Here is a 19,909-nt window from a genome sequence, read left to right as displayed (position 1 = left end):
TCCTTGGGTAAGCATATGGATGATGATGGGATAGTATAGAGTGATGGTCTTAGATTAGTTTACAGGTTGGCGCAACATCGAGGGCTGAAAGACCTGTTCTGCACTGTATTGTTCTATGGTGAATGGGTGGGGGAGTGATGTGCAATATCATGGTTAACCCGGCTGTTGAAGTTGCTTTCAAAGGTACCAGTGATGCATTGCCTTTCTGTGTTCAGTTACACATCAACAAGTGGCGTGTGGCTCCTTTTTGGTCTGCACAACTACACTTCATCACTGATGTCTGAAGCACTGTGCCTTCTAGTATCTGGACCAGATTGACCCTTGTCTTTACCTTGACTGTTGTTTTCTTCGGGTTGTTATGGAAGGTTTGTTTGTGGCCTGACTTATGAATGTATAAATTAGGAGCAGGTATAGGCCATTCAGCACCTCTGCTTTGCCGTTTTATTGAGATCATGGTTGATCTGATTGTGGCCTTAATTCCATGTTCCCATCTTCTCTTCAACAACTGTGCACCCCTGTCTGGTGTAAGAGTAAAACAGGGAAGGTGACTCATTTATGGCTAACAAGAGAAATCAGGAACGGTGTTAAAAGTCAAAGAGGATGCACATAAATTGGCCAGAAAAAGCAGCAAACCTGAGGAATGGGAGAATTTTTTAAACTTTTAAATTCAGCAGAAGAGGACAAAGGGTTTAATTCAGAAAGGGAAAATAGAATTGAAAGTAAGCTTGTGGAAAGCATAAAAACTGACTGCAAAAGCTTCTATAGTTATGTGAAGGGAAAAAGACTGGTGAAGACAAATATAGGTCCCTTGCAATTAGGATCAGGTGAATTCATAATGGACAACAAAGAAAGGGCAGACCAGTCGAACAAATACTTTGGATCTATCTTTAAGGAGGAGACAAATAATCTTTGGGCTTGCTAGGGACAGAGAGTTAAGCATGAAGGAGGAACGGATGGAAATCCTTATTAGTTAGGAAATTGTATTGGGGAAATTGATGGGATTAAAACCCAAAAAGCCTCCAGGGGATGATTTCCGTCCCGAGTACGTAAGGAAGTGACCTTCGAAATAACAGATGCGTTGGTGATCATTTTCCAGCATTCTGTAGAGTTCCATTGGACTGGAGGGTAGCTAATGTAAATCGTCTTTATAAAATAAGGGAGAGAAAATGGGAAATTATAGGCCACTTAGCCTGACATTGATGGTGGGGAAAATGTTGGAGTCAGTCCTTAAGGATGTAATAATTGAATATTTGGAAAGCAGTGGACAGAATTGGTCCTAGTCGGCATGGATTCACTATAGGGAAATCTTGCTTGACAGACTTTCTGCAATTTTTTGAAAATGTGACCAGTAGGATAGACAATGGTAAATGAGTAGATGTTGTGTATCTAGACTTTCATAAGTTCCACACAGGAGATTAGTTAGGTAATTTAAAGCTCATGGTATCGGAGGTAATGTATTGACTTGGATAGTGAAATGGTTGGTAGATAGAAAGCGGAGAGTTGGAATAAACAGGTCCTTTTCAGAGTGGCAGGCGGTGATGTGTGGGGTGCCGCAGGGTTCACTGCTGGGGCCTCAGGTGTTCACCATAATACATTAAAGATTTGAACGAAGGAATTGAATGCTATATCTCCAAATTTGCAGGTGACACTAAGCTGGGTGGCAGTGTGTGCTGTGAGAACGATTCTAAGAGGTTGCAGGGTAATTAGGACAGATTGTGGCTGAGTGGGCAAATACTTGACAAATGCAATATAATGTGGATTAATGTAAGGATATCCATTTCGGTCACCAAAACAGGAATGCAGATTATTATCTGAATGGTGGCAGTATAGGAAAAGGTGAGGTGCAATGAAACCTGCGTGTCTGATGGCATGTACTCCTTCACTGCAAGAGGATTTGAGTATTGGAGTAGGATGTCTTGCTGCAGTTATACAGGGCCTTGGTGAGGCCACACCTTGGGAATTGTGTGCAGTTCTGGTCTCCTAGTCTGAGGAAGGACATGCTTGCTATTGAGGGAGTCCAGCGAAGGTTAACCAGATTGATTTCTGGGATGGCAGGACTAACATGTGAAGAAAGACTGGAGCGATTGGGCTTGTATTTGCTGGTATTTCGAAGAATGAGGTGGGATCTCATAGAAACATATAAAAATTCTGATGGAACTGGACAGGCTAGATGTGGAAATAATGTTCCCAATGTTGGGCAAGTCCAGATCTAGGAGTCACAATCTAAGAATAAGGGTAAGCCACTCAGGACTGAGGTAAGGAAGAATTTCTTCACTCAAGTGTTGTGAACCTGTGGAATTCTTTCCTGCGGGAAGCTGTTTGGGCCATTTCATAGATCCAAGAGGGAGCCGGATGTAGCCTTGCAGCGAAAGGGATCAAGGGGTATGGGGAGAGGTGGGAATGAGATAATGGGATTCATGATCAGCCATCATTGTATTGATTGGTGGTGCAGGCTGAAAGGACTGAATGGTCTACGCCTGCACCTGATTTCTATGTTTCTCCCTAAAAACATTGGCTCTATTGTTAGTAAAGAAACTAAATATCTTTTAATTTAAAAGTATTTAATGAAGCCACTTACCCAAAAGGGGAAGGATCCTTTCAGCATCCACCCTATCAAGCCCCATTGGGAGCTTGTATATTTCAATAAAATCACCTCTCATTTTTCTTAACTCCAATATGTACAGACTTACCTATCTAACCCTTCTTCCCAAAGATAACCAGCTCATGCCAGATATCAGTTGAATGAGCCTTCTCTAAAATGCCTGTAATGCATTTCCACCCACTTTTAAATAAGAAGATCGTAACATTGTACATAGTGCTGCCAGGTGTTGCCTTATCAGTGCTCTAAACAGTTGTGGCAAGCAATTCCGTATCTTATAATTCCATTTCCCATAGACAATGATCTATTTGCCTTCTTAATTTCTTGTATCGACATGCAAACCTGATGTCATTCATGTACCAGGACATCAAGAGCCCTCTACCTGGGTTCTGCAGTCTCTATTTAAGTGATAAACCAGTTTTCTATACTTGCTGCACAAATGTACAGGTTCACGTTTCCTCTCAATATATTTCACTGAAAGAGGTCAGAGTGGAGTATAAAGAACAAAGAAAGTTACTGCACAGGAACAGTCCCTTTGGCCTTCCAAGCCTATGCTGATCCAGACTCTCTATCTAAATCTGTTGCCTATATTGTAAATGTCTGAACCCTTCAGCTCCCTGCCCATTCATGTATCTGTCTAGATACATCTTAAATGAAGCTATTGCACCTGCCTCTACCACTTCCACTGACATCGCGTTCCAGGCATCCACCACCTTCTGCGTAAAAAACTTACCATGCAAATCTCCCCAAAACCTCTGACCCCTAGTAATTGAGTCCTCCATTCTGAGAAAAAGTTTCTTGCTATCTACCCTGTCTATACCTCTCATGATTTTGTAGACCTCAGTCAGATGCCCCCATAACCTCCGTCTTCCTTATGAAAATAATCCTAATCTACTCAACTTTTCTTCATAGCCAGCACCCTCCTGGTGAACCTCCTCTGTACCCTCTCCAAAGCATCCATATCCTTTTGGTAATGTGGCGACCAGAACTGTATGCAGTATTCCAAATGTAGCCAAACCAAAGTCTTATTCAAATGTAACATGACTTTCCAACTCTTGTATTCAAAACCCAGTCCGATGAAGGAAAGCATGCCATATGCCTTCTTGACCACTCTATTGACCTATGTTGCCACCTTCAGAGAACAATGGACCTGAACACCCAGATCTCTCCTTTTTACCCAGGACTTTCCAGTTACTGTCTAGTTCTCTCTTGAATTGGATCTTCCAAAAAGCATCACCTTGCATTTGGTCGGATTGAACGCCAGCTGCCATTTTTCTGCCCAGCTCTTCAATCTATCTATATTCTGCCGTTTTCTCTGACAGTCCCCATCACTATCTGCTCCTCCTGTACGCTATCTACTAACTTTACATACTATTGCCATAGAAGGTCTCTTCAAGGTAAATATTTTGTACTTAACCTGTTCAGAGATGTTATTACATATCTCTGAATTGGATAGTGCTTGAATGTTTCAACATTAAACATAGTTGCTGCTTTTCTGGGTTTTGGCTTGAGATTCATTTCTCGATAATTAAGATTCTGTTCATGATGTAAGTTAATTTCAAACTGAATGAAATATGATGATTTTAGCATAGAAGGATGCCATTTGGCCTGACATGTCCATGCTGACTGCCTGTGAGAACAGTTTACCTTGACTGTCCCCTCCACATCTTCTCCATAGCTCAGTAATTCCTTTTTTTTAAGATAATTATTCAATTCTCGTTTGATGCCTTAGTTGAATCTGCCTTCACAAAATTCTCAGGCAATGTATTACACATCCAACAATTCACTGTAGAACAGTTTGCCCTCATGTCATAGTTGTTGCATTTTAAACTTTTATTCATTATTATGTGATTGAAATAAAAGATTGTGTTCTTGAACAGCAAGCGAGTACCTCGACCAGGCAGTGCAAGACCAGCACCTCCCAGAGTAAAGAAGCAGGAAAGTCCAGACTCCCCTTCAGAAAGGTAGATTTTTCTTTTATGATTATTGTTGTTGAGTGGATGTCCTGGAAATTTGCTATGTATTAAGCAAAAACAATGTCATGCAATTCATTGGGTTCTTATATCATAAATTGAAGATGTTTTTGCTGGTAAAATACATGTTATCAGTGAATTGCATGGTGATAATTAAATAATAAGATTCATGTGATTGTACTCTAGCTTCCTCAACGATCAAGAAAGATCATCAAGGTATGTTGAGTTATTGACAGATAGGAAGCAAGCAAGGAATAAGGAATCTGATTGCTTGAAGTTAAATTGGTAAAAAAATTAAGTTTATAGCAATTATTTGAGCCCCTTGAATGAATAAACAGCTCCAACCAGTGAGATTTGTCAACTGAAATTATGAAAGCAAAAACGCTCTTGACGTAAGGCTGGGAATGTTTTGTTTGTTTATTGTTAAATTGTAATTAATTTCTCTTGGGCACACCCAAAATTAAAGAATACGTAAACTACTTCGAGTATGAGAAATATGACATAAAATCATTTGAAAGTTGTTGGAATTAGATTTAAGAGTGATATTATTGAAATAGTAGTAAGATATTTTATGTGATGATGGTTATGTAGTTTATAAGCCCTTTTAATCCCAAACATGATGGAGAAAAAGCCCAGTCTGAAGGGGAAAAGAATTTTAATCAAGAAAAATCATCAAGGTATGTAGAGTTATTGACAGATAGGAGGTAAACCAGGAATATTATCTTAATGGAAGCAAGGAATAAGGAATCTGATTGCTCAAATTTAAATTAGTAAAAAAATGTAAGTTTATAGCAATTACTAAGAGTAACAAATTCTTTCAAAAAAGAGTAATGCATTTTATTACATAATTTGTCAGAAAAATGAATAGATTTTAGGGGGCATTCATGATTTAATTGAATGATAAACAGGAAAAGGAAGAAGTGAGGACGGCAGATGCTGGAAATTAGAGTCGAAAAGTGTGGCACTGGAAAAACACAGCAGGTCAGGCAGCATCCAAGGAGCAGGAGAATTGATGAAGGGCTTATGCCCAAAATGTTAATTCTCCTGCTCCTTGGATGCTGTTGATATGCTATGCTTTTCTAGTGCCACACTTTTTGACTCTGATAGACAGGAAGAGTATATTAAAGGGGTGAGCCTCAGAAGTTTCAAGATACTTTGTATTGCTGCACATTTTAAAGAAAAAATAAACGATGTATTGTCTTGACAGCTGTCATAGCATTGCAGAAGTTTATACCACAGAAATAGGTAATTAGTATCTAATGTGTCCCACATAACTTAAATTCCATTTTAATGTGTTTTTTTTGACTGGTTTTATTGTGCTTTTCCAGAATTGGTAGTGCAAAACCTGTCACTAATTTAATAGTGGATAAAGGAAAGAATGTTGAAGAGGAAGAGGATGATGATGAACAGTTTGTGGTGGAAGAAGCAGTCTCACAGCTGCCAGAAATGCCTGAGACGGAACCTGTAAGTCAAGAATTTTTTTTTCACTGGATTTACTCACTTCCTTGGGGCAGTAATTGCTGTTTTTATAAATTTTACATTATTTTTGGAACTTCTGAAAATAAAATCAAAAACAAAAATACTTTAAAAGGGAGGAAAGAGAGTGAGTTTCGGGATAGCGATCATGTGAATAGGTCAGACACTGAAGAATTGCATAAAGCTCAGAGATCAACTTTTTAATGAAGCAGCGAACAAGTGTAGTTTCACAACTGTCAGAATGAGAAATTGCATAAGGGCTCTGGAGATCTGGTTTTACTGAAACAACAAACAAGCAGTGTAGTTAGGTAGCTGATGTGGGAGGGCTAATATCCAGCTTCATGTGCACTGACAGATGTATCAGTGACTTAAAAAAATCACTGCCTGAAACTGCAGGAGAAGAGGATGACCTTCAGATTTTTGAGCCTGATCTGCTAAGTGTTTGATTTTCAGATTTATAAAACTTCTAAATCTTAATGTCTTTTTTTGTAAATCTGTAATAATAAAGTGAGAGTTTTTTTTATTATGTTTGTATTGAGATCTAGCTCTTGATTGACTTTTAATTGTTATTTGGTATTCCCAGAGCAGTGTTTTCAAGCAGTAAGACTGCTAATGCTGTTTTTTTGAGCAATGTGTGTTGTGTTTGTTTTTAGTTAATTTCTGGTTCTGTAGATTGTTAAAAGGACAGAAATGGCTTTTAGTCGGACAATGTGCTCTTCCTGTCAGGTGTGGGAGATCAGGAAAAATGTGAACATTCTGTCTGCAGGAAGTGTGTTTGGTTTCAAATCCAATTGGTCCACATGGATAGGTTGGAATGCAAGTTAGAGACATTGAGGAGTTTACAAAGGCAAATGAGTGTGATGGATGGCAGATATGGAAGGTGGAGACATCACAGATATAGTCAGGTAGATGGTTGACTGCTAGGAATGGGGGAGAGTTAATCAGGTAGTGAAGGAGTCTTCTGTAGTTATCCCCATCCCAAACAGTTATGCTGTTTTGGATGCTGTAGGGGGCATGGCCTCTCCGGTTTCTGGCTCCATGACTGGCTTTATTGTAATGAGGAGTATGTCAGTTTCCAAGCCATCAATTATAATAGGGGACTCTGGAACACAAACATATGTTCTGTGGCCGTCAGCGAGACATTAGGATGATCTTGACCCTGGCACCAGGGAGGCAATGATGTCTCAGAGGGTGCAGCATAGTCCAAAACGGGAGAGTGACCAGCAGAACATCGTAGTGCATATTGATATCAATGATGTAGCAGGGAAAGGGATGAAGTTCTGCACAGAAAATGTAGGAAACTAGGCAGGAGGTTAAAATGTAGGTCTTCAAGGGTAGTAATATCTGATTTACTCCTGGTGAGCTTGGCGGAGAACAAGGTCAGACTGATAAATTAAACCTCATTTACTGCAGTACAGGCAAGGCAGATTAAATTGAGGGCATGGTTGGGAACATGGGAGTGGGGTATTGTAGCTATTATAGAAACATGACTCTGAGATGAATAGGACTGGCAGTTTAATATTCCGGGTATAGATCCTGCAGGAGGGATAGAAAGGGTGACGGGGGTGGGGGGGGGGGGGGTTGGCATTTTTGGTTAGGGATAACAGTACGGTTGTACTGACAGAGGATATTTTTTGGAATACATCCAAGGAAGATATTTGGGTGGAACTGAGAAATAAGAAAGGGATGATCACCTTGTTAGGAATGTATTACAGGCGATCCAATAGTCAACAGGAAATTGAGAAGCAAATATGTAAGGAGATCTCAGGTACCTGTTAGAATAATAGGGTTGTAATGGTAGGGGATTTTAAATTTCCAAACATAGACCCAAACTGTCTTAGTGTTAAGGGCTTGAATGAAAGGAAATTCAAATGTGTAGAAGGAAACTTTATTTTAGTACCTACTAGAGGAGGAGTAATACTTAACTTTCTGTTGGGAAATAAGGTAGGGCAAGTGACTAACGTATCAGGGGGGAAGCATTTTGGGGCAAGTGATCATATTTAAAATCGTTATGGACAAGGATAGAACTGATCAAAACATTCTAAATTGGAGCAAGGCCAATTTTTACAGTACTACACAGGAATTTACTTCCAAAAGTTGAGGGGAGACTATATGCGAGTAAAGATATGTTTGGGAAATGGGAAGTTTTTAAAAATTAAATGACGAATGTTCAGAGATTAGTATATTCTTGTTAATGTGAAGGGTAAGACATTTAGATGTAGGGAATGCTGGATGATTAGAGAAATTGAGGTTTCGGTCAAGAATAAGAAAGAAGCCTATGTCAGGAATAGATAGCTGGGTTCGAGAGAATCCTTAGAGGTGTATACTTGAGGGAAATCAGGAGAGTAAAAAGGGGGCATGAGATAGCTTTGGCAAATAGAGTTAAGAAAAATTTTTAAAAGATTCATTAAGTATGTAAGTAAGTGAGCTACAAATCTTCTTAAAAAGTTTATTAAGGGCAGAAGAGTAACTAGGGAGAGAACAAGACCTTAAAGGTCAACGTGGCCGTCTATGTGTGGAACCATATGAGATGGGTCGGATACTAAACAAATATTTTGCAGTAGTATTTACTGGGGAGAAGGACATAGAAGCTAGGGAACTTGGGGAAATATATAGTGATGTCTTGGAAAGAGTTCATATTACTGAAGAGGAGGTCCTGGATGTCTTAAAATGCATTATGGTAGACAAATCCCCATGCCCTGATCAGATGTTTCCCAGAACTTGGTAGGAAGAGATTGCTTGGGCCCTTTCTGTAATATTTGTATCATCAATAGCCATAGGTGAGGTGCTGGAAGAATGAGGGTTTTTCTGATGTAGTTCTGATGTAAGGAAAAGCCAGGGCACTATATAGCAATGAGCCTTACGTCAGTAATGGATAAATTGTTGGTGCACATTCTGAGGTACAAAATTAACATGCTTTTGGAAAGGCAAGGTCTGATTAGGGATCATCAACATAGCTTTATGCATGGGAACTTGTCTCACTAACTTGATTGAGTTTTTTGAAGAGGGTTGGTGAAAGCAGAACGGTAGATGTTGTCAATATGGACCTAAGCAAAATGTTTGACAAGGTTCCACATGGTATACTGGCTAGTAAGGTTAGATCACATTGGATCCAACGGGCACTAGCTAATTGGACTCAAAATTGACTTGAAATGTAGGAGACAGAGGGTGATGGTAGAGGGTTGCCTTTTGGATTGGAGGCCTGTGACCACAAGGAGTGGTGCTGGGTCCACTCCTTTTCATAATTTTATATAAATGATTTGGATATAAATATAGGAGGCACAGTTTGTAAGTTTGCAGATGACACTAAAATAGGTGATGTAGTGGACAGTGAAGAAGGTTACCTCAGTACAACGGGACCTTGATAAGATGGGCTAGTGGGCTGAGGAAGGGCAGATGAAGTGGTGTTGCATTTTCGTAAGGCAAACCAGGGCGTAACTAGTTGCCATACTCTAGTTGAGGTCGGATTGGTGTGTTAGACAAGTTCAACGTAACCGCCTTGCTTTTATACACTATGCCCTTATTAAAAAGCCCAGGATATTTTTATTAACAGCTTTCCCAACTTATCCCAACAATCTTTAATGAATTGTGTACATACACAACTGGATCCTTCATCTTGTATCCCGTTTAGAATATTATCCATTGTAGATTAGATTACTTAATGTGGAAACAGGCCCTTCGACCCAACAAGTCCACACCCCTACACTTAATACTATGGGCAATTTAGCATGGCTAATTCACCTAACCTGCACATCTTTAGACTGTGGGAGGAAACCACGCAGACAAGGAGAGAATGTGCAAACTCCACACAGACAGTTGCCCGAGGCGGGATTTGAACCCGGGTCTCTGGCGCTGAGGCAGCAGTGCTAACCACTGTGCCACCGTGCTATTTCTCATATACCTTCCATTAAAATGTATCACCTTTCATTGCTCAGCGCTGAACTTCATCTGACATCTGTGTACCCAGTCTGCTAACTTGTCTGTGTCCTTTTGTAGTTCTAAACTATCCTCCTCCTAGTTTACCATGCTTCTGAGTTTTGATTCATTCACCAGTTTTGGAATTGTGCTCCATACCAAGGTCTAGATCATTAATATATATCAGTTGAACTTGCCTCCACCACACTTCCAGGCAGTGCATTCTATTTCCTAACTATTTGCTGACTGAAAATGTTATTCTTCCTAAACTTACTATTCTCTGTAATCTATAGGTTTTATTAATAGGTAGGGTCAGAGTAAGGGAGAAAGTCACTCAGTCTAAATTGGGATTACTCTGCATGTATTTTTGTAACTTTGCTCCTTTCTCCCTTACTCTGACTCTAACTATTACCTTATCTATTCTCTATTCCAGTGCTATCCATCTCTCCCACCCTGCTCTATTAGTTCAAATTGTCCTCAATAGTACCAACAAAATGACCAACAAGGAACTCTGTTTCAGCTCTGTTCAAGTACAAGCTGTTGAATTGTATAGTTTCTGTCTACCCAAGAGCCTGTCCTAAGAATCTAAATCCCTTCTCTCTGCATTGATTTTCCAGCTACTCATTCATTAGTCTTATCCTCATTTCTGTATTTGCTGATGACACTGAGACTAATCGAAAGATGACTATTTTTGAAGTCCTGATTGTCTACCTAGCTCCTAAACTCTGAATTCAGCTCCTTTTAGCTCTCACATAGCACCAGATGTGCACTCTGCCGTTGCTTTATTTATTAGTAGACCCTTTCCTACTGCTTAAAAAAAACCTTGTCAACACTAAAATATTTGACAACTCTTTACTAAATCTTATTAGTAGTGATAAATATTAGACTCAACATAATTCGCAAGTTAATATAAGCCTAACTTCTACTCATTGTTCTTTATTACTTATACTGAGCATTTTCTTTCTAAATTTTAATCTGCCAGTTATTGAAATGCAACCCCTGAGCTGAAATACACAATCAGCTATCTGCTTCACTGTGACATTACACCTCTTTTATTCTCTTTTTGATTGGGAGCTGTTACTAATTACAAGCAGCAGCTAGTCACAGGTCTCGGGATTCTTGTCGTCCTCTTGGTAGTGTATCCGCGCTAGTTTATGCTGTTGCAACTAAAATCTCATCCTCTTCTGCACTGGTCACTGTCCCGCTGAGCCCAATGATTTGTGTTGGTCTGACTGAACTCTTGCTTTCCTTCTGTGTACTGTCTATATCCCTGCTAGTTTGACTGAACTCTCATCTTGTCTTTCCATATTGTTTATAGCCTTGCTGGTCATGCTGGTATGCTCTGTTCCAGCTGTATGTTGTTTAGATTTTGGTTATAGTGTGTTGAGACAAAGTAAAGAGAAACTGTACCCTACATGTGCTAGGTAGGTATGCTGAAGCACAACAATGTTTTTTGCTGACACCTTGCTGGGGTGTCATGGTAGATACAAGCACCACTGTTCCCAGAGTTGTCGTAAAGTTAAAGATTTTTAAAAATCCACAAAATTCCCCAGTTTACTTATTTTTCAGACCCACGTTGACAGAAAGCACAAACCAGGTTCTTGTACTTGACAAGAATAACTATTAAAAGTAGATAGACTGTAGCTGTAGGTAAGTAATTATGAATCGTCAGCATAAAAGTCTGCCACTTAAGCTCTTATCCCCTTATATACTCCCCCATCTTACCCACAGATGTAGACAGGAAAAAAGCATGTTATGGATGGAGGGAAAACTGGGAAAGCTCTCTTCATGGAATTGGCTGACATGGTTCTTGTGCTGATCAGAATGCTGCTTCTCAGTCTTCTTTCTCTGGATTCTTGCACTGGTTTGCAAGCTTTGCAAGAATTTGCAGCTTATGGCAACTGCTGGAGGAAAGATAAACTTGTTTTCTTCAGGCTTAAAGTGGGTTTAATTGCAGAGAGCAAAACACTCCTGAGCTGGTGGGGATCTAATAGCTTTTCACTATTTTATCCATAACTTCAAACTGATCAGCTATCTGACAAACAAGAATCAGTAACTGGTGCACAGACTAATCAGTTACTTGTTGCTGCCTGAATCTCCTTTTGTGTATTCTCCTTGGTTCCAGCTTGTCTGCAAACTACATTTCAGCTATTGCTTGAACAAGCAGCTGTATACAGTAAATGGTACTTACAATAAGTGTCGGGTTACATGCTATCCAAAGATACAGTAATCATTCAGCAGTCCTTGGTTTTTAAAACTGTTTTTTCTTCTAGTTCATTTCACAATCAAAATGCAGAAAACTGAAACAACATGATCACTATTTTGTAGATGGGGAGATTTAAACAATTAAAGCCGTTTAGGACCCTGCTATGACATCTCTGTCATAAGACTCTCTGGGGTACATTAGAAGTTGATTACCAAATTTCAATTTGGATATCAATCCATGTGCACAAAATGTCAATGTCAAAGCTTCATGTGTCACATCCTCGTATGGAACTATATTCCTGATATTCTCAACTGTCAGTCTTCTCCTTGTATATAGGAATTCAAATATAATATTCATTTATTTACTTGCTGAACTTGGCTTTTGGAACAAACATTAAGCTTTAGGAAGCCTGAGGCCTGTCCATTGATGCCCTGGTTGTCTAAATGTTTCCATGATTTGAGTAATTACCAAGGTTATTGTCTTTAAGCTAGACTTGTTTCCAGCATCAAACCTGTTATTCATTTTATATAATGTTGCAGATAAAGAACTTCCTGGAAATAGTGCACCAATAATGAAGTCCCACTTTCCCACAAGTTGTGACAAAATATGTAAGAGAGTAAAACTTCTAATGAGACCACCAAAACCGATAACACTTAACTTCCACAAGATCCGTAAAAGACATTTTTAAAAACTGTAGTCCTTCAAAATCCCAAACATACTGAATCACAATTAAGACTGATGAAAGACAAATGGTTTAATCCATAACGTGGCTGAAAAACAACTATAGGTTGTGTAAAATAAGAATCCAGAGATCAAAAGACAAGACCACAAGATAGAATGTAATTTATTTTTCTGTTCTTTTGAATTTGCAATGACAATGCAATTGCCCATATCGTGATGCATGTCCTTCACTTTGATACTTGATCAGTTGAACTTAGGTCTTTTCAAGTATGATTTCTTTCTTCCTTAAGCTTTCGAGGTTTTCTGTTACCTATCCCTGACATGCATGAGCAAACTTGTGCATACGTGTGTGCACATGCTATTTGTAGGTTTTCAATGTTTTCACTCTGCTTCTTGGCACTTCGTCTTTTTTAAAACACAACCAATCAGCTTTATACCAGCTGAATTTCCTTAACCTGAAAAATTCTTGGTACCGTTCAGTCTCAACTTTTTCTTCTTTTTGCTCCCTAAAGCTAACGTTGTATTGCACAGCTCAACAACATACAAAATGAGATTTTCAAATTCCAAAACTTTGCTTTTATTTTGATTAAAGCAGTCCAACTTCCATTTCAGTTCACAGTCCCAGAAAATGAAATATGTGGTCTTTTACAGGCTTGAAAGCTTACACTTGTTTCATTAGATTTTTCAGCGGCTTGTCTTTCCCCCACATTTATTTCAAAAGTAAAATGGCTTGCAAATTCTGGATATCAGGCTACAGATTCAACAGATTCTTAAGGTTTTTTTACTTAAGTATCTGATTTTTTTTCTGACAGGTCTTAAAACTTATGAAGCATTTACAAGTGACAGTCAAATGATACATATTAATAATCTGGCAAAGTAATTTGATACAGCTTCCAAACACAATAACTATTTTTCTTTGCCTTTGTTGAAATATTGGAGTATACTAAAGGTTAATTATACATTTCCTGTTCTAAAATTATATGTTTAGAACACGTAGCATTCACGTATTCTTCTAAGTCATTTCAAGGAAGGGTTATAAAGGAAGGTGCTAGCCATGCTGTTCTTTGTAGCACATTCTGAATCACAAGTTTCTGGATTTAAGTCCAACACTTGTGGCTAAATTTTAGTGTCCTCATTGGCGTGCTGTAGTGGGAGTGGGGGAACATGTAAGTTATGACACATGAGTAGCTCATTGCCTTGCTGTCCACCCCCGCCCCATCTGGTCTGATAGTATAGGCCGTGGGTACAGGGCTGACAAGCTCATCTGCCATTAAGTCTGTTGTAGTCCATAAGTAGCTAATCAATGACCACTTAAGGATTTTGATCTTCCTCCACTGTCAGTTCACACATAATGTCACCGTGGAACAGCCCAAACGTTAGTCAGTTTGAGACTGATATTAATAACCGGACTGGAGGTGGGTTATGGGAGGAGACAAGCAACATAAGTCTGCAAATCCTCTTCCCTTAGTGTAGTACTGAGAGAGCACTACACTGTTCTAAGCACAACTTTACAGTTGTTATTTTCAGGCAAGAACCCACTTGCCTTTTTGAGTAAATGTAAAAGATCCGAGATCTATTTTAAAGAAGACTCGAGGAATTACCTCCGTTTCTTGGCCAACATCAACATAAAAGCTGGTCATTTCTTTTTGGGGGTTTGCTGGGCACAAATTTGCTGCATTTCCTACATTACAGCAGTGGCTAAATTTTAAAAAGTACTTAATTGGCTTTAAAGTATTTTGACACTTCGAGTGGTTGTGAAAAGTATTATATTAATGGCAGTCCTCCTCATTTATAAAATTTAATACTGAGCCAAGTAGGGTGATACTAGAGCAGATGACCAGAAGCTTAGGAAGTAAATCTGGAGCTTTGGGTCTTGGTGGCTGAAAACAATGATGGAGCAATGAAAATTGGAGATAGGAAAGAGACCAGAATTGGAGAAATGCAGATTCTTTCTCAGACAGTATTCTAAATTGTAGAGCTGGAAAAGATTAGGGAGCAAGGGAGTGAGTAGCAAAGTCATTGATGGATTTGAAAACAAGCATGAAAATTTTAAAATTATGTAGTTGGTTCTAAAGCAATACAGATTAGCAAACATTGATGTGTTAATAAGACTTCATGTGAGTTAAAGTACAGCCAGCAAATATTTGGATAAGCATTGCTGACACTTAACACATCTGCCACAGTTTTTCTTTTTTCACACTATTGGTTGTATTTGAATATTTTACCATAGCCACAATCACATGAATTTGATAACTATTTCAGTACTTGCTGGGGCTGGAAATCTGTTTGGAGGACTCCGTCATGGAGCTACAGTAAAGATATGCATGGATTTGGGAGTTAACAGCATGTTCAAGAGATATGTGAGAAACAGGATGTTGTTTTCCAAGACAAGGTTCACAACTTTTATTTTTGAAGGGGCATTGATGACTTGAAGATTTCAAAGAGAAGGGGTAGTAACTGAGGAGTGGGAACTGTTAACAAACCAGCTGACCCTGAATCCAGTAATGGAGGTTGAGTGGTTGGCAGTTTAGTAGAATTAGAATTGATGAAGCAGGAGGTGGACATCATGAACAACAAGAGCTTGAAGCAGCTATGAGGGGAAGTAGGAGAGAAACTGGAAGGTACAAAGTCAGGGTTAAGGCAGGGAAATTTTAAAGGAAATTTTACTTGGTTGGCTAGGAGATGCAAAGTAACTGATAAAAGCAACTGAATTGACAATTTCAATTTTAGTGTTAAAGAAATCCATTATCGATCAGCTCGTACGTCATGGAGGTGAGAGTGGAGGAGGTGGGAGAGAGTATAAGGAAGGTTGAGTACAGCAGAAAAAACAGCAAGGGTTATTTTTGCATTCCAAAGTGATCCTAGCATAGCAAACAGTTTTAGCAGAAAAGTACAAGGTAGTGCTTTATCAAAAGTGAAGATGTAGCTGAAATTGCTTAATAAATAGAGGGTTAAAGGCCAAGAGAGATTATTTTGAAAGTGCTTCAGAACAGGGGATTTGAGAAGAAAGATCTGCAAAGAAACAATTAGTGAAGGCTTTATTTATAATGGTACCATAGATGACAAGGTCATTAATTGTAAAATCCTGGTACAGAATGAATCTGAAAATATGCCACCTTTAGTATACAAAAGCACTTTTTAACAATAAATTTCATACTTTTTACATCTGATTTTTGGCCATATGCTGAATTCACAACTGAAGGCACAAGTTCCCTCCACTGGCCCTGATCAGCCCTACTTCACTCTGACATCCTGTTATTCCTCACATAAGTGTAGAAAGCCTTGGGGTTTTCCTTCATCCTACTCACCAAGGCTTTCTCATGCCCACTTCTAACTCTTCTAAGTCCATTCAGATCCTTTCTGGCTACCTTGTAATCCTCTAGAGCCCTCTGTGATCCTTGCTTCCTCAACCTAAAGTAAGCATCCTTCTTCCTCTTGATGAGATGTTCCACATCTCCTGTCATCCAAGGTTCCTTCACCCTAACATCCCTTCCTTGCCTCAGTGGGACAATTCTATCCGGCACTTGCCAGCAAGTGCCCCAAACAGCCTCCACATTTCTGTCGTGCATTTCCCTGAGAATATCTGTTCCCAATTTATGCTCCACAGTTCCTATCTAATAGCATTGTAATACTCCCTCCCCCAATTAAATACTTTCCCGTACCATCTGCTCCTATCCCTTTCCATGACTGTAGTAAAGGTCAGGGAGTTGTGAACACTATCACTGAAATGCTCTCCCACAGAGAGATCTGACACCTGACCTGGTTCGTTGCCAAGCACCAAATCTAATACGGCCTCCCCTCCAATTGGCCTATCTACATATTGAGTCAGGAATCTATAGAAAATTCCCAGTAAAGTGACTGACACTTTCCTGTTTCTGACTTCCACCCATAAGGACTCAGTAGACAAATGCTCTTCGACCTCCCTATCTGCAGCTGTTTACTGTCCCTGATTAACAATGTCACTCCCCCACCTCTTTTACCTCCCTCCCTATTCCTTTTGAAGCATCAAAACTTGTTCAAGAAAGGATCAAGACAGAAGATGGAAAATTATAGGTCGATTAGCCTAACCTCAGTTGTAGGTAACATTCTAAAATCCATCATTACGGGTGAAATTTCAAAATTCTTCGAAGTGCAGTGTCTCATTAGAACAAGTCAGCATGGATTTAGTAAGGGGAGGTCGTGTCTGACAAACCTGTTAGAATTCTTTGAAGAGGTAACAAGTAGGTTAGACCAGGGAAACCCAGTGGATGTCATCTATCGAGACTTCCAAAAGGCCTTTGATAAGGTGTCTTATGGGAGGCTGCTGAGTAAGGTGAGGGCGCATGACGTTCGAGGTGAGCTACTGGCATGGATTGGGGATTGGCTGTCTGACAGAAGGCAGAGAGTTGGGATAAAAGGTTCTTTTTCGGAATGGCAGCTGGTGACAAGTGTGGTCCCTCAGGGTTCAGTATTGGGGCCAAAGCTGTTCACTTTATATATTAATGATCTGGATGAAGGTGACAGAAGACATTCCGTGAAGTTTGCCAATGATACAAAGTTAGGCAGACAGGCAGGTAGTTCTGAGGAGGTGGGGAGGCTACAGAAAGATTTAGACAGTTTAAAAGAGTGGTCCAGGAAATGGCTGATGAAATTCAACGTGAGCAAGTGCAAGGTTGGAAAAAAGAGTACAGACATGGGCTATGTTTTTAAACTGTGAGAAAATTCATAAAGCCAAAGTACAAAGGGATCTGGGAGTGCTAGTCCAGGATTCTCTAAAAGTTGAGTCCGTGATTAAGAAAGCAAATGTAATGTTGTCATTTATCTCAAGAGGGTTGGAATATAAAAGCAGCGATGTGCTTCTGAGACTTTATAAAGCTTGAGTTAGGCACCAGTTAGAATACTGTGTCCAATTTTGGGCCCCACACCTCAGGAAAGACATTCTGGCACTGGAGCGTGTCCAGTGGAGATTCACACGGATGATCCCTGGAATGGTAGGCCTAACATATGATTGGCTGAAGATCCTGGTATTGTATTCATTAGAGTTTAGAAGGTTGAGGGGAGATCTAATAGAAACTTACAAGATAATGCATGGCTTAGAAAGGGTGGAAGTTGTTTCCATTAGATGGGGAGACTAGGACCCGTGGGCATAGCCTTAAAATTAGAGGGGGTAAATTTAGAATGGAAATGAAGAGACATTTCTTCAACCAGAGAGTGGTGGGCCCTTGGAATTCATTGCCACAGAGTGCAGTGGAGGCAGGGATGTTGGGTGTCTTCAAAGCAGAGATTGATAAATTCTTGATCTCGCAAGGAATTAAGGGACATTGGGATAGTGCAGGTAAGTGGAATTGAAACACCAAACAGCCATGATTAAAATACGGAGTGGACTCGATGGGCCGAATGGCCTTGCTTCCACTCCTATGTCTTATGGTCTTATGGAACATCCAATAACCATTCCTGCCCCTGAGATATCGAAGTCTCTATAATGGCCACAACATCGGAGCTCCAAGTACTGATCCGTGCTCTAAGTTCGTCACCCTTATTCCTGACACTTCTTGGTAAAATAGACACACTTCAACCCTTAACACTGACTGCATCTTTGCTCTATCAACTGTCTATCCTTCCTTACAGACACTCTGCACGCAGTATTTGCCTGTCAGCAGCTACCCCATCCTCTGATCTGTAGCTCTGGTTCCTATCCCCCTGCCAAATTAGTTTAAACCCTCCCAAAGAGTACTAGCAAACCTCCTGCCCATTATATTGGTACCCCTCCAATTCAGCTACTCTTTATACAGGTCCCACCTTCCCCAGAAGGTATTTCAATGATCCACATATCTGAAGCCCTCCCTCCCACAGCTGCACTTGCTCTCTCTTCCTAGCCTTACTAGCCTATGGCATCGGTCGCAGTCCTGGGATTAGTACTCTGCTTGTCCTGCCTTTTAGCTTCCACCCTAACTCCCTATATTCACTTTTCAGATCCTCTTCCCTTTCCTATCCATGTCATTAATACCAACATGTACCACAATTTTTGGCTGCTCCCCCTCCCCCTTAAGAAGCCTGTAGACTCAATCTGAGACATTCTTGACCTGACACCCGGGAGGCAACATAGCTTCTGGGAGTCTTGCTCATGACTACAGAATCTCCTGTCTGTTCCTTTAAACATTGAGTCTCCTATTCTTCCTCCTTCCCTTCTGAGCCACAGAGCCAGGCTCCGTGCCAGAGACCTGGCTGCTGTGGCTTTCCCCTGGTAGGTCGTCCCCGGCAACAGTATCCAAAGCTGTATACTTAATATTGAGAGGAACTGCCACATTCCTTGACTGCCTTTTCCCTTTCCTTTCCTGACCGACACTTACCAACCTTTATCCTGTAACTTGGGTGTGATTACCTCCCTATAACTCCTCTCTATCATCCCGTCAGCTTCCCGAATGATCCGAAGTTTGTCCACCTCCAGTTCCCTAATGCAGCCTGTGAGGAGCTGTAGTTGGGTGCATTTCTCACAGATGAAGTCAGCAGTGACACTACTGGTGACCCTTACTTCCCACATCCTGCAAGAGGAGCATGCGACTGCCCTAGCTTCTATCCCCTCTGCTCTAAATTGCCAAAGAGATTAAAAACAAGAACTTTACCATACCAACCCTCCCATGTGGAGTTTTCTTTTAAAGTTAGAGGAGCAGAACGGATGGGAGACACTACACGTGTAGTGTTTCAGGGTTAGCACTTACCCTGCAGTCCCTGTGTCCGCTTCTGCTTCTGTTCAGCCTTTGCTCTGCTGAGTCACGAGGTTAGTATTTAGCCTTCTGAGAAAATAGTTTTTCCTCATCTGGGACCTAAGTGGCATTCCTTTTATTTTTAAGATGTGTCCCTTCTAGACTCTCCATCAGGGGAAATGTCTTACTTACATCTACACAGTCTATCCCTTTAACTATTTTGTAGGTTTCAATTATGTCACCTTTCATTCTTTGAAATTCTCGAATTGGGCCTAGTTTGCCCAATTTGTCTTCATTGGATAATCCTGCCATCCTGAGAACTTCCTGTATGGCAATATCATCTTTCCTGAGATAAGGAGACCAAAACTACACATCA

The 19,909-nt window shown here is 40.2% G+C and overlaps 1 protein-coding gene across 3 annotated transcripts in view; it reads left to right on the top strand.

The window, feature by feature from the left end:
- The window catches only part of ift54 (intraflagellar transport 54), a 174,724-nt gene that overhangs the window by 101,938 nt on the left and 52,877 nt on the right, over positions 1-19,909 (top strand). For all 3 annotated transcript variants that reach the window (XM_043693120.2, XM_043693118.2, XM_043693119.2), the window contains 2 exons: positions 4,480-4,563; positions 5,901-6,036. In XM_043693120.2, the coding sequence (XP_043549055.1) occupies positions 4,480-4,563; positions 5,901-6,036 (220 nt within the window). The remainder of the gene's footprint in view (positions 1-4,479; positions 4,564-5,900; positions 6,037-19,909) is intronic.

This window comes from Chiloscyllium plagiosum, unplaced genomic scaffold, assembly GCF_037043375.1.
Source record: "Chiloscyllium plagiosum isolate Xiang-an unplaced genomic scaffold, Cpla_swu_hap1 HiC_scaffold_7, whole genome shotgun sequence".
NCBI classification, from domain to species: domain Eukaryota; kingdom Metazoa; phylum Chordata; class Chondrichthyes; order Orectolobiformes; family Hemiscylliidae; genus Chiloscyllium; species Chiloscyllium plagiosum.
Note: the sequence above shows the minus strand (reverse complement) of the source record. Positions and strands in the feature narration are given on the sequence as shown.